Here is a 19,384-nt window from a genome sequence, read left to right on the forward strand (position 1 = left end):
ACATACCCATTTTTCCTCCTTTCCACTCTACTTATTAAATATAATTTTTAAATATGTCATAGAAAATCCAAAAACAAAAACCAAAATCATAGGGAAGAAAATATAGCAAGTAAGAACTGAGTGTAATTGGGGTACAGCATAAAGCTTCCCTGCCCAAAACACCTACCTCCAGGGTTTGGTTCATTCCCAGGTTTTGCCAATAAAATGAGCAAAGAGAAGCCTGTGGATAACCCATTTTTACTTCCAAGTAATCTGGTAGCTATGTTATTTTAAATATAGCACAGAATATATTTTTTTAAATATAAACACAGTATTTAATGTGAAAAATGCATAATCAGAAGGCCTTTAAGACTTGTTCTATAACATTTTAATTTTGTGTATATGTGAAAATGGTAAAAATTGTTTCACTTCTATATTTCCTCAAGGAAATATGCCAGATAACCAATGGGCTCAATCAAAACATTGATTTTTAAGAAAAAGCTTTCACGTGTTTTTGTAGCAGTTTTGACTAATTTCATTTAACAAATCAGAAATTACCTTCTGGGACCTAAGGACATCAAAAGAAGTTGAGGTCCTCAACAAGGAACTTCTGGCAAGTCACTGAACAATTCTGAGCCCTCATTTCCTCTTCTATTTAGTGTCTAATATGGTGATGGGCATGTGGCCAGTGCCTAATCAATATTTGTTGAATAAACATGTGAAAGAAGAGCAAATAGAGAAACTGGAATCACCATAGCTTAGGTTCATGATTTCCTCAAGCTAGGACCCTAGAGTCAACTGAACGTAGTCCCTGGAAGAACTCACGCTCAACCGGGGGAGCACATAACTTCACTTGGGTGGAATGGTTGGCATCTGGAAAGCTTCATGGAGGAGTTTACACTTAGGCAGACGGAGGGAAGACTTCCAAGGAAGACAGAGTAGAGAGCTACAGAATGCAAGGTGCTGGAACCTCCTGTGGGTGAGGTCTCAGAAGAGAAACCAGGCATTTCCACAAGAGGGGGAAGCAGGGACCAGGTCATGAGGGGCCTCAGACTCAGGAGTTTACACTGAAGGTCAAGGTGTCACTAAAGGTTTTAGGCAAGGGAATGGCATAGTCAGGCTTGCTTTCTGGAAAAGCCCTTAGAGCAAGGAAGAGAATACTGGTGAAGAGATGGAGTCTCTTCAAAGATGCTGGGAGCATCTTTAGAGACTGTGGTAGTAGGTATACAGACAGAGAGATGGTGAAGGCTTGTGGTAGATAAGGGTCATGAAGGATAAGGGTCATGAAGGAGGAAAGGATAGATGTGAGGGGAAATACGAATATCGAATTAGCAAGACATGTGACCAATTTCATGAGGGGATGAAAGAGGAAAGTCAAGGACTCCCAGGCATCAGATCTGGGAAATGGGTAGGTAATAATGCCATTAACCAAGATTGACAAATAGGTTACTGGGGTAGGATGGGAAGGGATGAATTAAGATTTTGAAAACTCCAGGAGGCAGCTGGGTACATTCGCTGGAGTAAGACAACCTTATACTGAGAACACAGATTAGGAATCAAAGGTGACATAGAAAAGTATCAGTTTTATTTTTAACATCAAGAATTCCCCAGAGTAGCAGTTCCTGGAACACTCAGGGTACTTGCTGAAATTCTGGTTCCTGTCTACCCCACCCCACCCCACCCCAAAGCATCTGAAAGGTCTGGGGTAGGATCCAAGAGTGTGTGTGTGTGTGTGTGTGTGTGTGTGTGTGTGTGTGTGTTTAAGATTTATTTACTTATTTGAGAGAGAGAGAGAGTACACATGCACATGGTACGGGGGAGGGGGAAGAGGGAGAGAGAGAATCTCAAGCTAACTCCCCACAGAGCTCAGAGACTGATATGGGGCTCAATCTCATGACCCTGAGATCACAACCCAGCCAAAATCAAGAGTCTGAGGCTTAACCAATGGAGCCACCCAGGCACCCCTAAAGGTCTGTGTTTTTAATGCAATACTGCTGCAGTGACCCTTGGACCCATTCTAGGAAACTCTACCGTAGTGATACCCCGCCAGTATTAGCAGACCACCAAGGTGGCAAGGAACTGCCATGATTTTCAGGTTGTTCCTTACTTGGGGTGAGAGGGGAAGGGCATCTGCTCTCTGTGAGATCAGAAGAGGAAGGTTTTCCTCTGGGTTTAAAGTGGTAGTGGCCTGGAAGCTTTAAGGAACATGTGTGGTGGGCAGCCCAGGTGGCTCAGCGGTTTAGCGCTACCTTACAGCCCAGGGTGTGATCCTGGGGACCTGGGATCGAGTCCCACATCAGGCTCCCCACATGGAGCCTGCTTCTCCCTCTGCCTGTGTCTCTGCCTCTCTCTCTCTGTCTCTAAATAAAACCTTTATTTAAAAAAAAAAAGGAACACGTGTGGTTCTAGTACCAGAAAGGAGCTCAGGATAAAGAGTACATCAATGGCCAAGGGAAGAGTGATGAACTGAATGGCGACAGAGAGCAAAAGCCCTGTGTGAAGGGGTCTCCCGTGCTCTGTGGAGAAGTCTGGACTCCACTCCGAAAGCAGAGCAGAGTCTTTAAAGAAAGGATGTCAAGCAGGGGAATGACAAGGTCTTATCTGTATCCTTGAGAAGCAACTCAAAGTGATTTATTTGTTAGCACGGCGGTTAGAAATAAGAAAACCGAGAATAAGCAGCATTTTTGAGACTTGAGTTGTTTTAAGCCAGTCTTTTTCTATCTCTTCGTACTGACATGCTTTGCAATTTTCTTTTTTTTCCTCTCTGAGTTTATTAGCAAATGCCCTTGTGAGTCATGTTTCGAGGATAACACTGATGGCACAGAGTATCGTTTCCCCAGTCAAACAAGAAGCAACAGACCTTACATTAGCATCCTGAAGACTGGATTTCTTATTGATATTTACAAACGTTGATTCCTCTTTCCCAACCTGTTAGAGAAAACAGGCAGGTTAGTCAAAAGGGAAAATCTTCTAAGGGCCAAAACTGTTCTCAAGGCTCCAACGTTTGAAGGATCCCAGAAATGGGAAGGTAGCTCAGAGAGGTAGTTCACTGAGTACTCCGTCAATAACAAATTTTCTCCGGTGTTTATATAAGTCAAGAAAAAAATGTTTTCGTGAGTCACTCCCCATCACGGGGATTAACACTTAATCACTCAAAGGCAATCAATGCTTGCATTCAGACATTTATTGAGCACCTGCTAGGTGCCAGCTCATGCTTGAATGGGAAAGGGAGAGTGTGGGAAAAGTCAAACCCACAGTTTAATCCCCCACCTCACATTGTAGATCAAGAATAATAATCAGCTCCATGCTCACATATCACTTACAGCTTACAAAGGAATTTAGAATCTGTCTTTTCATATCAGTGTAATGAGCCTGGGAGGAGTTACGTCATACGATTTTGATAGAAGCCTTGTCCTCCTCCCTCTGGTGAGTCCCACAAAGAATGGTGGGGGAGGAGGGGACACCCACTCGGCCAGTGAGGCCTGATGAAGGTACACGGGGTGTCAGTGCAGCAGCCCGTGGCCTTCAACCCATCAACAACCTACAGAGCTGGCCCGCACACTTTCCCAGTGAAGAACTCGGTGTTTAAATCTCTGTTCACATAACAGGTGTGGCTCCTGTCTCCTGGCTGGACCCTGTCAGACACCATATCTCAGGCCTAGAGTGCCTCCTGCTTCTGAAGGGCAGGAAGCAAATCTGGGACGTGAAGTTGAAGGAATGCACCAGCTCCACGTACCTGCGCACTCACTCGGGATGCGTTCTCCAACTGGGCTTTCAAAATGTTGCACTTCACGTGATCGGCTACAGGGGAAGGCAAAAGTGGGGTCTGAAGAGTCTTCTCAGAAACTTTTTTTTCCTCAGCCTGAGACACACACGACAGATTGTCAACAAAGAGGAAAGAAAACACCTACATTAACCTTTCCATCAAGCATAACTGCAAATAACACGGTCTTATCACAAGTGTGCCCCCAACTTTTTATATGGGTGCCACTGCTTCTACTCTTTGCAAAGGATTCACAAGCACATGCTCTCATTCTCTTGTGAAGCAGGGAGAGGATGTACTAGGGGACCTCCGAGCCAGACATCGGGGTGACGGGACAAACAGGAGAGTCTCTTCCGGAGTTCTGCAGCGAGAGCTAGCAGCAGCTCCAGGACGCAAGGTTCGAGTTTTCCATCCCTTAACACAGGGCTGTTCCCTCCATAACTGCCACCTCTTACACAGAAAGACTCAATTCTGTGACTTGTTGGGGAAAGACTGCAAAATAGTCATTGGTATTCTTTTTTTTTTTTTTTTTTTTAGTCATTGGTATTCTTACAGCAAATCTTGCTGCAAATTGCGAATCTCAAGAAACTTCTATCTATGCCACCTCATTGCAGAGTGTCTCAGATGTCAGCAATCTGGTACCCTGCCTTCACTATTTTGGCATTTTCTAGGTACTAACTAAACATGTACCTATAATCCATTTTATTTTTTATTTTTTTAAAAAAGATTTTATTTATTTATTCATGACACACACAGACAGAGAGGCAGAGACACAGGCAGAGGGAGAAGCAGGCTCCATGCAGGGAGCCCAATGTGGGACTTGATCCCGGGACTCAGGGATCATGCCCTGAGCTGAAGGCAGATGCTTAACCACTGGACCGCCCAGGTGTCCCCCATTTTATTTTTAAAGATTTTTTTTAAGTAATCTCTACACCCAATGTGAGGCTCAAACCCACAACCCTGAGATGAAGAATCACATGCTGCACAGACTGAGCCAGCCAGGTGCCCCAACATGTACCTATCATTTATATGATCTAGTTAAGGTGGATTATCCTGAGACTACCTCTTTTAAGTGTGTCCTAAACAATAATATCTTTGAAATAATAGGCTTTGTGACTATTATATTTATTATAATAGACATTATGATAATTAACAACTATTAAAAAAATACTCATCTATGTGTATAACCTGAAATCATCTTTGATGGTACACACACCACACTGGGAATAAAACCTTAATGTCAGCCATGCCTATTGTGGTCACTGCATATCCCAATGCTAATGTGGTGCTTCGTACACAGCAGGTGCTTAATAAATACCTACTAAAGAAGATGATAATGATATATAGTTACTATCAAAAAAGATGTGTTTAGTAAGAAAGGTACAAGACTGTATGATTGCTAAAAGTCAACTTAGTGATAGCAGAACTCAAGGTGGCATGTTAGTACAGTGCAAGAGCAAAATGTTCTAAGGGCCTCAAATCCTGTGAGTTCCTAAATTAATCCCATTTGCTAATTCAAAAGTCCAGTTGAGTACCTTGGTACACATAGCAGGAGCGTTATGAAAGCCCTAGAGGAAGTATAGGGCAATTGGCTGGTTGACATCACTTAATAAAGAAAAGAGAGCACAGAAGGCAGTCTCCCAGCGGGACCTCCAAATGCATTGAGGAGCATTTGGTGTAACAAGTAGAACGAAGCAATTTCATGTAACAGCAAGATCAGCAGAGACAGAAGAGCTGGATTTTAATCTCAGCTCTCTCCCTCCCTGGCACCATAAAACAAAAATGATGATGACGATGAGGATGAAAAGAAAAACAATACCAGAAGCTCATATTTACGGAGAGCTTATTGTGGGGCAGCCACTGACTAAGGACATTTCAGGGGCTCCTCTCATTGAACCATCTCATTTGAAGGTAGATATGATCATTATTGCTATTTTATAGAATGACAAAAACAAAGCAGAGAGATGGTAAGTCACTGGCCCAAGGTCACACAGAAAGGACACAGAAGAGCCACGATTCACCCTCAGGATCGGGAGACTCCAAGGCTACAGATCTTGACCACTCAGCCATACTGGATCCCCTTAACCTCCCCGAATCTCAGTTTCTTTCATCATAAGAATATTGTGATAAGCAAATGAGAAAAAAAACAAGATAGGAATGGTACTCTTATGTTAAATTCTTTGTTTGGAAAAGAAAACACAACTGAAAGAACATCAGATATGAGACTACTAATAATCCTAAGCCATCGCATTGGGTATAAAGAGAACAGCCTCTTTGATTGGAATCATTATCCTAAAAGACTCAGCATCCCCCTGAAAACAAGCCACCTATTTATCTTGAAAAATGAGCCTGATAGTAGAGCTCTAGGATAATTTATCTTACGTTTGGAAATCCTGCCACGTGAAGATAATTGTTTAACACGAGCATGGGTGTTTTCACTGGGGTGTGAAGAGTTAATTTTTTAATTAGATTTAATTTTCTGGAATGATATGCTGGAATATAAGAATTAAATTGGCTCTAAAGCCCACTTGAGGTTTTTGACAATTGCTTAAGGGGATATAGTTATACTGATGGTAATGACCGAAGATCTATTTTAGAAAAAGTGAATGCTGCTAAAATGAGAAAAGAATGAGAATTCAGCATTGGTTCTCCCTTTGCATTTAATCCTTTTAAACTGCTTTTTTGGATATAAAATCAAAGCTGGCTTGTTCTATCTGACGAAGCAGGAGCTATTGGTCAGCTCTATGAATGGATTCAGGTGAGGATCAATATAAAACTTGGAAAATCTGACTATCATTCTATATAAATATGTTTGCATCAAAGGCATCTCTAGGAGATAAACATCTGGATTACAAGGAGTCCATCATTCTAGCCTGAAGGATGGTTCCAAGTATGTGCTGCTTTCTCTCTTTTGCATGACCACGTGTTGTGTTTTGCATTCAATTTGAATTGTGAAAAGATGCTTTATCATTCAATATTGAAATACAGATTTTAAAACATACAAATGAATGACAAGTGGGCTTTGAGATGATTACATTTGGAAACAGTCCATCTGTTTGGGGAAGTCATTTGGGGATAAAGAAATGATCAGATGCATTTTTTAGTTGTTTATAAAATTGTTTATACACTGAAATCTGGTGAGATTTAAATTCCTCTGATAATTTCGGGCACAACTTTGGACATAGGCAACGGAAAGGTCTCCTCACCACCAAATCGAGAACAGGAACTTACCAAATCTTTGAAGAATCAGAGGATTCTTGATCCTTGAGACTGGAAAAAAAACCCTGAAAGCCATTGAAGCCATTGGTTGCCAACTGTGATGTCACAAAAAATTGTGAGCTCTGTTGCACAGAATGTTTGATTAAGGAGAAAGAATTGTAGCATGAAGTAACATCCTTTGTCTATGTGTTAGGACAAACTCAAAGTTATCTGACATCACTTTAGCCCACTTGCTCACTGATGTATCTCTTCAAGAGAAGGAGAAAAAATGCTCAGTAACCCACAGTTGTCTCAGATATACCTTAACCCAGAGCAAGCCACTACTATTGATGGCCCACCGATATTCATGGCAACTACAAATTACATAGAGCTTGTGAGCAATCTGCTGCTTGCTTTCTGCTTATTTCCTTGCAAAAATAGTTTTGGTTTCTGCCAAACTCTAGGTAAGCCTGTTGAAACCATTTATTGTATGGATTGCAGAACAAAAGTTTGAAAACAGACTAAGAGAAAGAAGATCAGTGCAGGGGGTATGTGAGACACTGGGTTGGTTCCCTAGCACCTAGTATAGATCTGCTCAATAAGCATTCATGGATTGAGTGAATGTCAGTGCTATTTTACAGGAGGGCTTCTTTCCAGCTGGCCATCAGGGACGTAGGTATAGAAGAGAAAGAGGGTGAGCGGGCCATTGATGTTGTCAAAGGGACTTTAGGCTGCCCTTTGAGGGAATGAAAGGAAATGACGGTGCTCTGAGAAATCCTGGAAATCTGGTGTAGGCTAGAGGGTTGGCTGTGGTGGGGAAACAGCCCAGGGAGGAAGTGTAACCTTTCCATGCTCACCAGCGTGCATAAGGAGGTAGAGCTTCCTGGGCCAGATCTTCCGACTTCCTATGCCCTCTTAGAAAAGGGCAAAGCTAAGCATCAGAGTGGAAGAAACAATTCACAAGTGAAAGACACTGCTTTGGGGATTTTAAAAATTAAAATATGTGTAAAACACTGGTTCCCAACTAGGGATGATGTTGCCCTTTAGGGGACATGTGACAGTGTCTGGAGACAAGGTTGGTTGTCAAGCCTGATGGAGATTTAGCGGGTGAAATCCAGGGATGTCATCAAACATTCTACAATGCACAGGACAGTTCCTCCGCAACAAGCACAGCCCAAAATGTCAGCCGTGTCAAAGCTGAGAAACCCTGGTGTGCAAACGAAGAGGCATGTTGAAGTGCAGAGGCACTGGACCGGGAGTGAGGGACGCACTGATTCAGCCCCAGCTGTGGGACCTTGAGAAAGTAATTTCCCTTCCTCTGATCTCAGGTGGTAAGAAAGTTGAACTAAATCATACGTTGAATCCTGTACTGACATTCTCCAGTTGTAGGATAAACTTTGGCTTTCATAAGGCTGTTCATTTGGATATAAGAACAGGTCTAGCCAAAGGAGAGTTTTGCTCCCAGCATCTTTTTCTCTCTTCTTCTCTCCTTCCCTCCCTCCTTCAATCCTTCCCTTCTTTCCATTTGCAAACAGTTATTGAACACCTACTATGCCAGGTGCTGTCAGGGAGAGAGAGAGAGGGTGCTGTGTCTCCCCTGAAATCATATGTTGAAGCCTTACCCCACATAGGATGGCATTTGGAGATGGGGCCCTTGGGAAGTGAACAGATTTAGATAAGGTCATGGGATGGGGCCCTCGTCATAGGATTAGTGGCTTTATAAGAGGACGAAAAGAGATCTGGCTGGCTCAGTCAGTAGAAATGCAACTCTTGATCTCAGGGTTGTGAGTTCAAGCCCCACCCTGGGTACAGAGATTACTTAGGAATAAAATCTTTTAAAAAGGAAGAAAGAAAAATTGAGCTCTCTTTGCAGGTGAGGACACAATGAGAAGGCAGCCATCTGCAAGGTAAGAGGAGAGCCCTTCCCAGGGAATCAAAGTGGTTGACACCTGGATCTTGGCCTTTCCAGCCTCCAGAACAATGAAAAATAAATGTCTATTGTTTAAACCACCCTGTCTATGGTATTTTGTTATAGCAACCTGAGCAGACCAATACAGACGGGTAAAGACAGAAAGAGGTAAACGTGGGCGCCTCCTCACTGAGGTCAAGGAGGAGAGGTCACTAGCAGATCCAGCCTGTCAGACTCAGCACCAAGGGCAATTCCCAGCGCTGTAATTCAGCCAAAAAGAGTGTAAGTGAAATTCTGCTTTTAGGAGACTGAGCAGAAATGTTAGGAAAAATTGAGTAGAGATCCCTCCAAGACAAAGGCATGTAATCTAGGAGGTGGGGCAGGGGAATAAGGAGAGGTTTGACACGGTCCCCAGATCCAGGCTCATCAGCCAGCCCTGGTCCCCGGTACCTTATTTATGTTGATGTGCAGAGCAGGCCAGGGGCCAGCAGCCTTCACGGTTTCCAGTTCCAGCTTCTTCAGATGGGCGGCAGCCTCGCTGAACAGGGCAGGTGCTCCTGGACTCAGTTCTACAAGTGGCGGGAGGGGGGGTGGTGATGAAGAAGAAAAGGTGGAAAGGACAGAGAGAGAGACGTGATAAAAGATGCTGACCCTGACCCCCCAGCACATTTCTGCCTGCCTTCTCCACTCCCCTCCGATTCCCTGAATACGCACCAGCTGATGCGCTGTGAAAACAGCCAAAATCAAGGCTTCAAAGCCTACCTCCCCCACAGACGAGCTGGGTGGCCTTGGGCAAGTCACTTCATGTCTCTGAGCCTCTGGGCCATTTTCACATGAAAATAAAACTACATCCCCCACAGGGCTGCTGTGAATATGAGGTGAGGTCATTTAACTACAAATGCATTATTATTTTTTTTTTAATTTTTATTTATTTATGATAGTCAGAGAGAGAGAGAGAGAGGCAGAGAGAGGCAGAGACACAGGCAGAGGGAGAAGCAGGCTCCATGCACCGGGAGCCCGACGTGGGATTCGATCCCGGGTCTCCAGGATCGCGCCCTGGGCCAAAGGCAGGCGCCAAACCACTGCGCCACCCAGGGATCCCCCTACAAATGCATTATTAACGAGAAAACGCTACGCAAATTAGAAAGATGAGTGTTTGGGCTAACAGGCGTAGGAAGAAGGTGCCCTTGAAAACTGTGTTATGTTTCTAAGACCAAACTCATTGATTTTTGATTTCTGTACTAGTTTGGATTAGTTTGCCACCACTCTTTCCACTGGGTAGTATTTACCCATTTATACAGAGAAGTTTTTATTAATTATTAAGTATTCATTACATATTAAAGCTTGGGCCAAGTATCATTTGCAATTGGGATTGGGGCAGCTGGAATCAAAAGATAAACGAGGCATAGTTCTAGTCTACTGGGGGAGACAGAGACATGTGCAGACATCAAAGGTTATGTAGTTGCTAGAGGGCCAAAAGGGAAGGTGCTCCAATGCCGGGAACCAGAAAGGCGTGTTAGAGAAAGTTTCACCCACGACATTTGAGTTGGTTCCTGAAGAAATGTGTGGGCGTTCACTAGGGTAGAGAAAAGCCTTCCAGGCAGAGGGAACAGCAGGTGCAAAGGATAGTGCTAGAACACAGCACAGTAATTGGGGAGAGGGGAGTAGTTTTGTGTGGCTAGACTGTAGTGAAGACTCGGGGAAGACCAAAGGCCTCGGCAGGGGCCAGGCGGGGAAGGTCTGCGTGTGGCCATGCCCAGAAGGGTGGGCTTGATCTCAGGACAGTGACATACCATTGAAAGGCCCCCCCCTTTTTATTTTTAAGATTTTACTTATTTATTCATGAAAGACACAGAGACACAGGCAGAGACACAGGCAGAGGGAGAAGCAGGCTCCCTGCAGGGATGCGGGACTCGATCCCAGGACCCTGGGATCATGACCTGAGCCAAAGGCAGATGCTCAACCACTGAGCCACCTGGATGCCCCACCGCTGAAAGGTCTTAAGGCATTTGGTCAGAGCTCTCACTCTGGCAGCTATAAGATGGAGACTGCGTTGGAGGAGGTGCCCCGTAGGGGCTGTGACAGATACCCGGATACAAAAAGATGAGGCACGGCCTAGATGAGGCAGTGTGCATAGCGATGGGGGTGCAGAGTTCTGATTCACCAACACCACGTGAATGATAAATTTCCGTTTCGGACTCAGCCAACCCAGAACTGTTCCCTGTGGTCTACGGTTGAAGCCTCCTCATCAGCTCACCATTTCACCACCCAGACTCATGAGATGTCAGAGCTGGAAGAGTCCATGGCCATCCACCAGATACCCTCTCCCCCATCTCATAGATGAGAAAACTGAGGGTACAAGAGGGAACACAGCTCAATAATGAAAACCAGAATCGAAGTGTCTTGATCCCTGCCTCTGGCTCAATGTTCTTGCACATCATATGTGATAAAGAACCAGCTTGGGATGCCTGGGTGGCTCAGCGCTTAAGCGCGTCTGCCTTCGGCTCAGGGTGTGATCCCGGACTCCCGGGATCGAGTTCCGCATCCGGCTCCCTGCATGGAGCCTGCTTCTCCCTCTGTCTGGGTCTCTGCCTCTCTGTGTCTCTCATGAATAAATAAATAAATAAAAAATCTTAAAAAAAAAAAAAGGACCAGCTCTTCCCCCTCTGGTCTGTCACTGATAACTCTTTGATAATAAAGCATAAGAAAAGCGAGCTTCTAGAAAAATAAAATCATACAAAACCCAAGCCCATTTTTAAATTAGTTTTAAAGGATATAAAAATCACTCTATCCTATTGCTAAAATGTTTCCAGCTGCCTACTCTCCCATTTCCACAACCTCTCTCACTGGGATCTGAAAGGGTGCACACCTGGTCCTCCCTGGCATCACCTTGCTCACAGAAGAGGGATGTCCGAAATGGGACAGAATAGGTTGTCCTGTCACCAGGAAAAGCAGAGATTCCAGCCTCCTGGCCCCCCCTCCTCTTCCTATTACTTGAGCCAGTGGAAGTAGGAACTGCTAAGGTGTGCGGTGGAGACGGAATTGCGACAGTGGAATTAAATTAAAGTTTACTGGTAAACCACGATCCCTCAGTTGCTCCTGCTTAAACGCACAAGGCTCTTTTTTTTTTTTTTTTAAAGATTTTATTTACTTATTCACAAGAGACAGAGAGAGAGAGAGAGAGGGAGGCAGAAACACAGGCAGAGGGAGAAGCAGGCTCCCTGCAGGGAGCCTGACATGGGACTCGATCCCAGGACTCCAGGATCACGCCCTGAGCCCAAGGCAGACGCTCAACCTTTGAGCCCCCCAGACGCCCCAAATGCACAAGGCTCTTGTCTGCTCTGGCCCAGGCCTGGCAACCCAGCTCTGACGTGACTGCCTTTCTGCGCTGCTCTGGAAGGTCTTGGGGCTCTAGGGAAGCTGTCCATTCCCTGCAGCATCCCTCCCTTCCCTTCACCCTCCCCTCCCCAACTTACTGGACTTACTCGTAAGGGATTTGCTGCAGGAGTTGGGAGACCTCGCAGGCCCCTCCTTGTTGTCCAGCGTCAGCGAGAGGCCGTAGCTGGGGTGGTGCTGATGCTGGTGCTGGTGGTGATGGTGGTGGTGTCTGGCCGAGGCCCGGGCAGTGCCTCCGTTCTCCTCGATGCCGAAGGGCAGCCGGTCGGAGCTGCTGAGCCCTGGGGAAGGGAGCGGGAAGCTGTGGAGGGTGTCAAAGTCAGGATTTAGAAAAGGAAAGTGTCTTGACATTCCCGTGCGTTTTTTTTTTTTTTAAGATTTTATTTGTTTATTCATGAGACGCACAGAGAGAGAGAGAGAGGCAGAGACACAGGCAGAGGGAGAAGCAGGCTCCATGCAGGGAGCCCGACTTGGGACTCGATCCCGGGGCCCCAGGATCACACCCTGGGCCGAAGGTGGCGCTAAACCGCTGAGCCACCTGGGCTGTCCCCTGCGTACTTTCAAAGACGTTCTCTGGCCCTTCACAACCGAGAGAAACGGGCTCACCCACCAGATCTGTGGGGTTTGCGTGAAACAGGACACGATGGTGACACCGCGCTCAAAGTAGAAGGTGGACATTTGCGTATATCAGAGACCCTGCACCTTAACTCAATGCTGAATTTGAAGCCAAATAACTTCAAGGAAAGACATCCCTTAAGTGGGCGGAGGAAATAAAAAGCAATATTAGCAAGTAATCTGTTAGCCATCCCGGGCCAAGATCATGACGCACACAGAAGTCTTGACCCCCCACCGCACAGAAGACACCTGCTAAGGGTACGATTCCACTTGTTCTCTCCGTTTCCACCACAACCACCCTAGAGGGAGCCCATGTCATCGGTCATCGCCGGCTTAGACTCCTGAAACAGACCCCGTTCCTCCTGCCTCCACTGTCCCGTGCAGCCCACAGGCCGCAGAGCCGTAGCCAGGGCGCCGAGCTTATGCCCCGGGCCGCCTCCGGAGCCAGGGCTCAGGACAGGTTCACACCGTGTGCGTGTGTGTAAGGGTGTGGAATCGGGCGTGACTCGGCTTCTCGGGCTCACAGGCCAGCCTCACCTCCCCACCACGGAACGTACGCAAGGGTGTCCAGCTTCCCCACGCAGCCCGTAACAGGGGCAGCAAAAGGTGCACCGAGTGGAAGTTGAAAGGCCTGGGCTCTAGTGTTAGTTCTGTCCCAACCTTGTGCAGGAACCTGGGGCAGTTGCTCTGGGCTTCGGTTTCCTCCTCTGCGACAGGAGGTGGGTCAGGTGATGCTGGGTGCATTTCCAGGCCTGAAAATCATCCTTTCTCCCAACTGTGTACCTACGGCTTGCTCCGTCCCAGGGAGTGTACTAGCCATCTCACATTAAATGATGCCACTTTATGGATGTCGAGACCTTCGCTTGGTACAGTAGTAGGTACTCCATAAGTTCTTGAGGAAGGGAGAGAGGAAGGGAGGGAAGAAGGATTCATGAAGCGGTGCATCTGGAATTTGACAACAGCTATGTGGATGCCAAAGCCCGTTGGCATTCTTTTCCTGTCTCTCATGTATGTTGAAAATACTATCTGTCCTAAAGAGACACAGAGTGTGAGGTCTCAGGAGAGACAAAATTCTCTTTAGCCTCAGAGGATTCTAGGGGCTTCCCTACTTAGGGCTCCTCTTGAATTACCCTGAGTGTGAGAATGAACACCCAAGGGGCAAGATGTCCCCTAGCAGAGATCTGGTGCACATTTAGGGCTGGAGGTGGAGTTGGAAAGCTTTCAGTAAGACCTTCTGAGGAATGGCAAATAGTCACCATCTCCCATGCCAGCTCCAAGTGATTCTCACCCTTTGCTTGGAAAGTAAGATTGAGAAGGATTCTGAGGTTGTGCCCAGCTCAGGAGGAGAGAGGGCTGTGATTGATTAGTGATGTTTGCCATGGACTTGGGCTACAGTAGTGGTATCATGTACTTGTCTTTCCAAGTTACGAGTGTGTGATTTTTTATTTCAAGGAAACCCAGAGTGAAAAGTTAAACAGGGAAATAAATATATATGCAGGGAGTGATAAATTGCATTTAATAACAAGTCAAATGAAATATGCATGTGTGATTTTCCTTTCACAGCTACTTATGGGGAAGACGGAGCAAGACAAATGGGAAGAGAAATAAGGGGTCAGAGAAGCTGCTTGAATCTTGTCAGGGTAAGGGTGTCTAGGCGAGCAAAGGTTTCTAAGCAGGAGGGGGATGACCTGGGAGCTCCCTCAGCTCATTCACGTGAAGGACCACCATCCCGGAGATCTTAGTTCATGGATTTTTATGGAGTTGTGGGTCTGTTAAAGAAACCACTGCTCATAGCCTCATGGACTCTAAAGAGGTGCAGTTCACATCGTCTATGATGTAAATGGCATCCATGAGAATTGTATCTGCCCTATTTGCAGGGACCCCAGAGAAGGTCAAGCCCACCCAGAGGGTCCAGCAGCACTCAGCAGCCCCAGAGCCTTGGGGCGAACCACTGGTTAAAGTTCAGGAAATGAGACCAACTCCATGCTCGTTGTCAACAGAGACTGAGGTTCATGAGGCTTCTGGCATTCTGGAAAGAAGGTCACAAGTCCTGATTCCTCAGAGGGTGATGGAAGAGGGGTATGTAGGCTTCCACCTCTGCTTCCATGGGCTGGCAGTTAAGAAGAAATCTGGGGCGGAAGAAGAGGGCTACCTGTGTGCCCAGGACCGGGAGAGAGACCCTGGGACCCCAGCATGCTCAATCAAAATGCGTTGCATACTGAGTAATGGGATAATTATTTAAAATATTAATAATATTATTATAATATCAGTAACATATTCATTGTTATGGTATTATAGTATTACTATAATAATATTAATAATATTACTGTCCCATTATTTACTAAATATTACAATTAGTATAATAATGGTATAATTTTCCAGAATAATCCTCCAGAATCCACTGCCAGAACTGTGACCAGGGCAGGGTCCGGAGCTGGAACACAGAACTCACAGGGCTTTCTCTCAAAAATAAGGCCAGGGATGAAGAGGGTGCTCTTGAAGCCAATTGTACCATATACTCAATAGCTCAGCCAAATTCTGGGGATCAAATCCTGGATAAGAAATCACAGAATTATAAAAATGGAGACCCTCTATCTGTCAGTTTTATGTGAATATTAAAATCACCAGGGGAACTCCCACACACTGCTGGTGGGAATGCAAAAGTACATTCAGTACATTCAGTACAGCTGCTTTGGGAAAACACCTGAAAGTTCCTCAAAATGGTTAAACAGAGAGTTACCACATGACCCAACAATTCTACTCCTAGGTATATACTCAAGAGCAATGAAAACATGTCCATGCAAAAGCCTGTCCATGAATATTCATAGCAGCATTAATCATAGTGGCCAAAAGGTAGAAACAACCCAAATGTCCATCAACCGCTGAACAGATAACATGCGGCACAGCCATATGATGAAATATTATTCAGTCGTAAAATGGAATGAAACACTGATCCATGCTATGATGTAAAGGGACCTTGAAAAACATCATGCTGAGGATTCCATTTGTAAGAAATGTTCAGAATAGGCAAAACCATAGAGATAGAAAGTAGATTAGTGGTTACCTAGGCCTGGGGAGGATGGAGGGGAGGGACAGGAAGTGACTGCTAATGATACAGGGTCTCTTTAGGAGAGGTGGAAAAGTTCTAGAATTAGATTTTAGTGATGGTTGTACAACTTCGTGGAAATGCTGAAAACCACTGAACTGTACAATTTAAATTGGCGAATTGTATGATACTAGCTTCTATCTTTATAAAATTGATTTTTAAAAGTCGCCAGAGAAGATTTTGAAAAATATCAATGTCTAGCCCCTACCCCGGACCAGTTACACAATCATCATCGAGGGGGCAGCCAGGGCTGAGAAGCACTGCCCCAGTCCAACCCTTTTATTTTGCAGATGAGGAAATGGGGCCTGCTGGGGGAATGAGGTGACCGGGTCATACCGTGGGCAACTGGCTGAGCCTGGGACACAATCCAGGACTACTGCCTCTCTGCTTGCTGCCCATCTGCTACGTCTTCCCATCTGTCTTGGCTTCTATTTAAGGCAGCGAATGCACTCATCGGGAAAATCCTGAGACCTCCTCAGAACTTCACTGCCTGAGACATCCTTGTGTACACATCTTGCCTTCCCAACGACACAGTAGGAACAGAGACTGTTATGTCATATGTTTTCATATCCTCTGCTGTGCTAAGCACACAGCAGGTGTTCAACTAATACTGGTTAGGTTGAAAATAAAATTAAATATCAATGTATCCAATAAATATTTAAGGGCTAACTCTTGTGCCCAGCACTGCGTTGGGCACAAGAGTGAAGAGACAAGCAAAAGGCTGTCCTTGCCCTCAAGGAGCTCTCTGCTGGGTAACAAGTCCAAGGCGTGTGACAGGTGCTTTGATGAGGGTTAAGTGAGGAGGGGCACCTAATGTAGCCCAGGGAAGAGCCAACAGGGAAAAAGAATCTCTGTGCATGTTTTAAGGGAAAGTTCTCATTTTTTTTCCCCTGAAATGACCCAGTTGTCCCAACATCAGCAAAGGAATAATTCATCTTTGTCCCACTAACTTAAAATGCCATCTTCTGCAGGTGCCTCTCACTTTCCCTGTGTGCTCAGATCCCTGCTCTGCTCTGCCCTCACCTGCTGTGTTTCCAAGGAAATACATTTCTCAGGCTCCCTGCCCTCTGGCTTTTATGTAGGCTTGGCCAGTGGGAGGCACTGGCAGACTGGAAGGTGGGAAAAAGGGGTAAGCCAAGGTATTGCTTCCCTCTTTCTGCCTCAGGTGATGTTTCTAGCAGTTGCTGTGAGTTCCCTATGGCTGGAGCACTGCTACCTCCCTCTCTGTCCCCTTGTCCCTCTTGCTCTAGTTCTAGTGTTGCCTCACTGGCCAATTTAGCTTCCTAGTTCTTCATCCCTTGTGTAACCAATTCCCCGTATGAAGCTCCCTCTGTAAGAAATGCCTCCTGTGGTTTCAGTTTTCCTGATTGCCCATGACTGACACACAATATCCTTACTTTGTTCTGGGTAGTTTTTCCGTAAATAACCTTTGCCATACACACCTCTGCTACAAACACTTCCACCCCATTTCCACTGCATATCTCATCGGCTGTAAGAGAATTCTGCCGTAAAATATACAATAACTGGCTGACAGTCTGGTTTCATTGCTCCATTGGCAAAGTTCCCATTTTTATAGCCTGTAAATCTTAGCCAGCCCTCATAATGGTCCATAGGGCAATGAGTAGATGGGGTGGTCTTAATTTAGTGGACGATAACTACGGATGTCAGCTTGATAGAAAATACGGTGATAAAAACTTTACTGGAAGTGTGAAATAAGAGTGTAAAGCCAGACTGCACACTGTATACTGTGATAGAAAACGACACGTCAGTTGCAATGGTAACAAAGCTCAGTGCGAACGCGTTATAGCATTAGCAGTTCTTCTCCCATAGAACTTTGGAACATCTAGCAGCAGTCACGGGACAATATGCTAAGAACAAACAACAGTGTGGAAGGCTTTCAGGAAACAATACACAGCCCAGCTGTAAATATGTATCCTAGCACTTGGAAACTGATGCCTCTGTTAATGAAAGAAGAAATCTTAGTGACAAAACTAAGATGGGGCAATGCCAATCTTAGGGCAATGCCAAACGAGGAGATGGATCATTAAGCCCCCCCCATCCAAAATACATATAATACTATGAACAGAAGACTTTGAAGACAAGCACTTAGGTACAACCTACCAAATAAAGCGGTTATTTGTGCAGGGTTGCCACGACTCTATGCTATATGTTTTTGATGTGTTCAAATATTTTATATTTTGCATTGAAGTCTTTGAAACTTTATCAATTTCACATGTTTCATTATGTCCTTTTATTTTTTTTTTAAGATTTTATTTATTCATGAGAGACACAGGTAGAGGGAGAAGCAGGCTCCATGCAGGGAGCCTGATGTGGGACTCAATCCTGGGTCTCCAGGATCAGGCCCTGGGCTGAAGGCAGTGCTAAATCACTGAGCCACCCGGGCTGCCCTTATTATGTCCTTTTAAAGGAATGTCCTTGGGGCAGCCCGGGTGGCTTAGCGGTTTGGCACCTGCCTTGGGCCCACGGCATGATCCTTGAGACCTGGGATTGAATCCCGCGTTGGGCTCCCTGCATGGAGCCTGCTTCTCTCTCTGCTTCTCTGTCTCTCGTGAATAAATAAATAAAATCTTTAAAAAAAAAATAAAGGAATGCCCTTCTTTTATTTTTCATGATTTTTATCTTTTAGGGCAAAATTACCTTACAGCCAAGTAGTTATGCAGAGAAAATGTTTGCAGCGAAAATGCTTGTGGTAGAGATGCTTATGGTGAAAATACTGGACATGTATTTATGGCTGTTTCTAAATCTTTCCTATTTGTATTGATCTATTTATCTATAACTTGACCAGCACTAAATTGTCTTAATTACTTCTGTTTTAATATATATTTTAAAATATCGGATAGGACAAATCCTGTTCCCCTACCCATATCATTTTTTTCTTGACTATTATTATGCGCTTATTCTTTCAGATTATTTTACAACTCAAGCTACCACCAAAAAATCCCATTGGAATTCTGATTTGGATTTGAGAAAGGGTATTCATAAGGAATAGAGTATTTTTCACCATTTACTCGGATCTTTTTAAATGTCCTTCAGTTAGAATTTTTGACTTTTCCATAAAGGTAAGCAACATATATTAATTTAATTCCTAGGTATACTTCAGTTTTGTCACAATTGAAAATAAGATTTCACGTATTACTATCTTTTCTCTAATTCCATACCACTAGATACACAAAATCATTGAGTAGGATATTTCTGCTTCTGGCCACTTTGCTAAACTCTTTTATTAACTGTATCTCGTTTGTATTTTAGATAATCACATACATTTTACTTCTTCTTTTCTGGCATTTATTGCTTATTTTGTTTTCTTGGCTTATTGCATTGGTAAGGCCTCCAGAATGATGTTGAATATTAATAGTCCTTATTTTTGTGGTTTGTAAATTATCTAATGTTTCAACAT

General features: G+C 44.8%; 1 protein-coding gene across 9 annotated transcripts in view; it reads right to left on the reverse strand.

The window, feature by feature from the left end:
- The window catches only part of EPB41L4B (erythrocyte membrane protein band 4.1 like 4B), a 126,863-nt gene that overhangs the window by 22,858 nt on the left and 84,621 nt on the right, over positions 1-19,384 (reverse strand). For 6 of the 9 annotated variants that reach the window (XR_005367134.1, XM_038553046.1, XM_038553051.1 and 3 more), the window contains exons 16-19: positions 12,326-12,546; positions 9,300-9,418; positions 3,716-3,841; positions 2,840-2,907 (exon numbers count right to left, since the gene is read on the reverse strand). Coding sequence is in view for 8 of the 9 variants with exons in the window: in XM_038553046.1 (XP_038408974.1) it covers positions 2,840-2,907; positions 3,716-3,841; positions 9,300-9,418; positions 12,326-12,546 (534 nt within the window). In the remaining variant the exon portion in view is untranslated. The remainder of the gene's footprint in view (positions 1-2,839; positions 2,908-3,715; positions 3,842-9,299; positions 9,419-12,325; positions 12,547-19,384) is intronic. The other 3 variants (XM_038553049.1, XM_038553052.1, XM_038553047.1) reach the window with 1 other exon arrangement.

The sequence above is a fragment of the Canis lupus genome, chromosome 11, assembly GCF_011100685.1.
Source record: "Canis lupus familiaris isolate Mischka breed German Shepherd chromosome 11, alternate assembly UU_Cfam_GSD_1.0, whole genome shotgun sequence".
Lineage (NCBI taxonomy): Eukaryota > Metazoa > Chordata > Mammalia > Carnivora > Canidae > Canis > Canis lupus.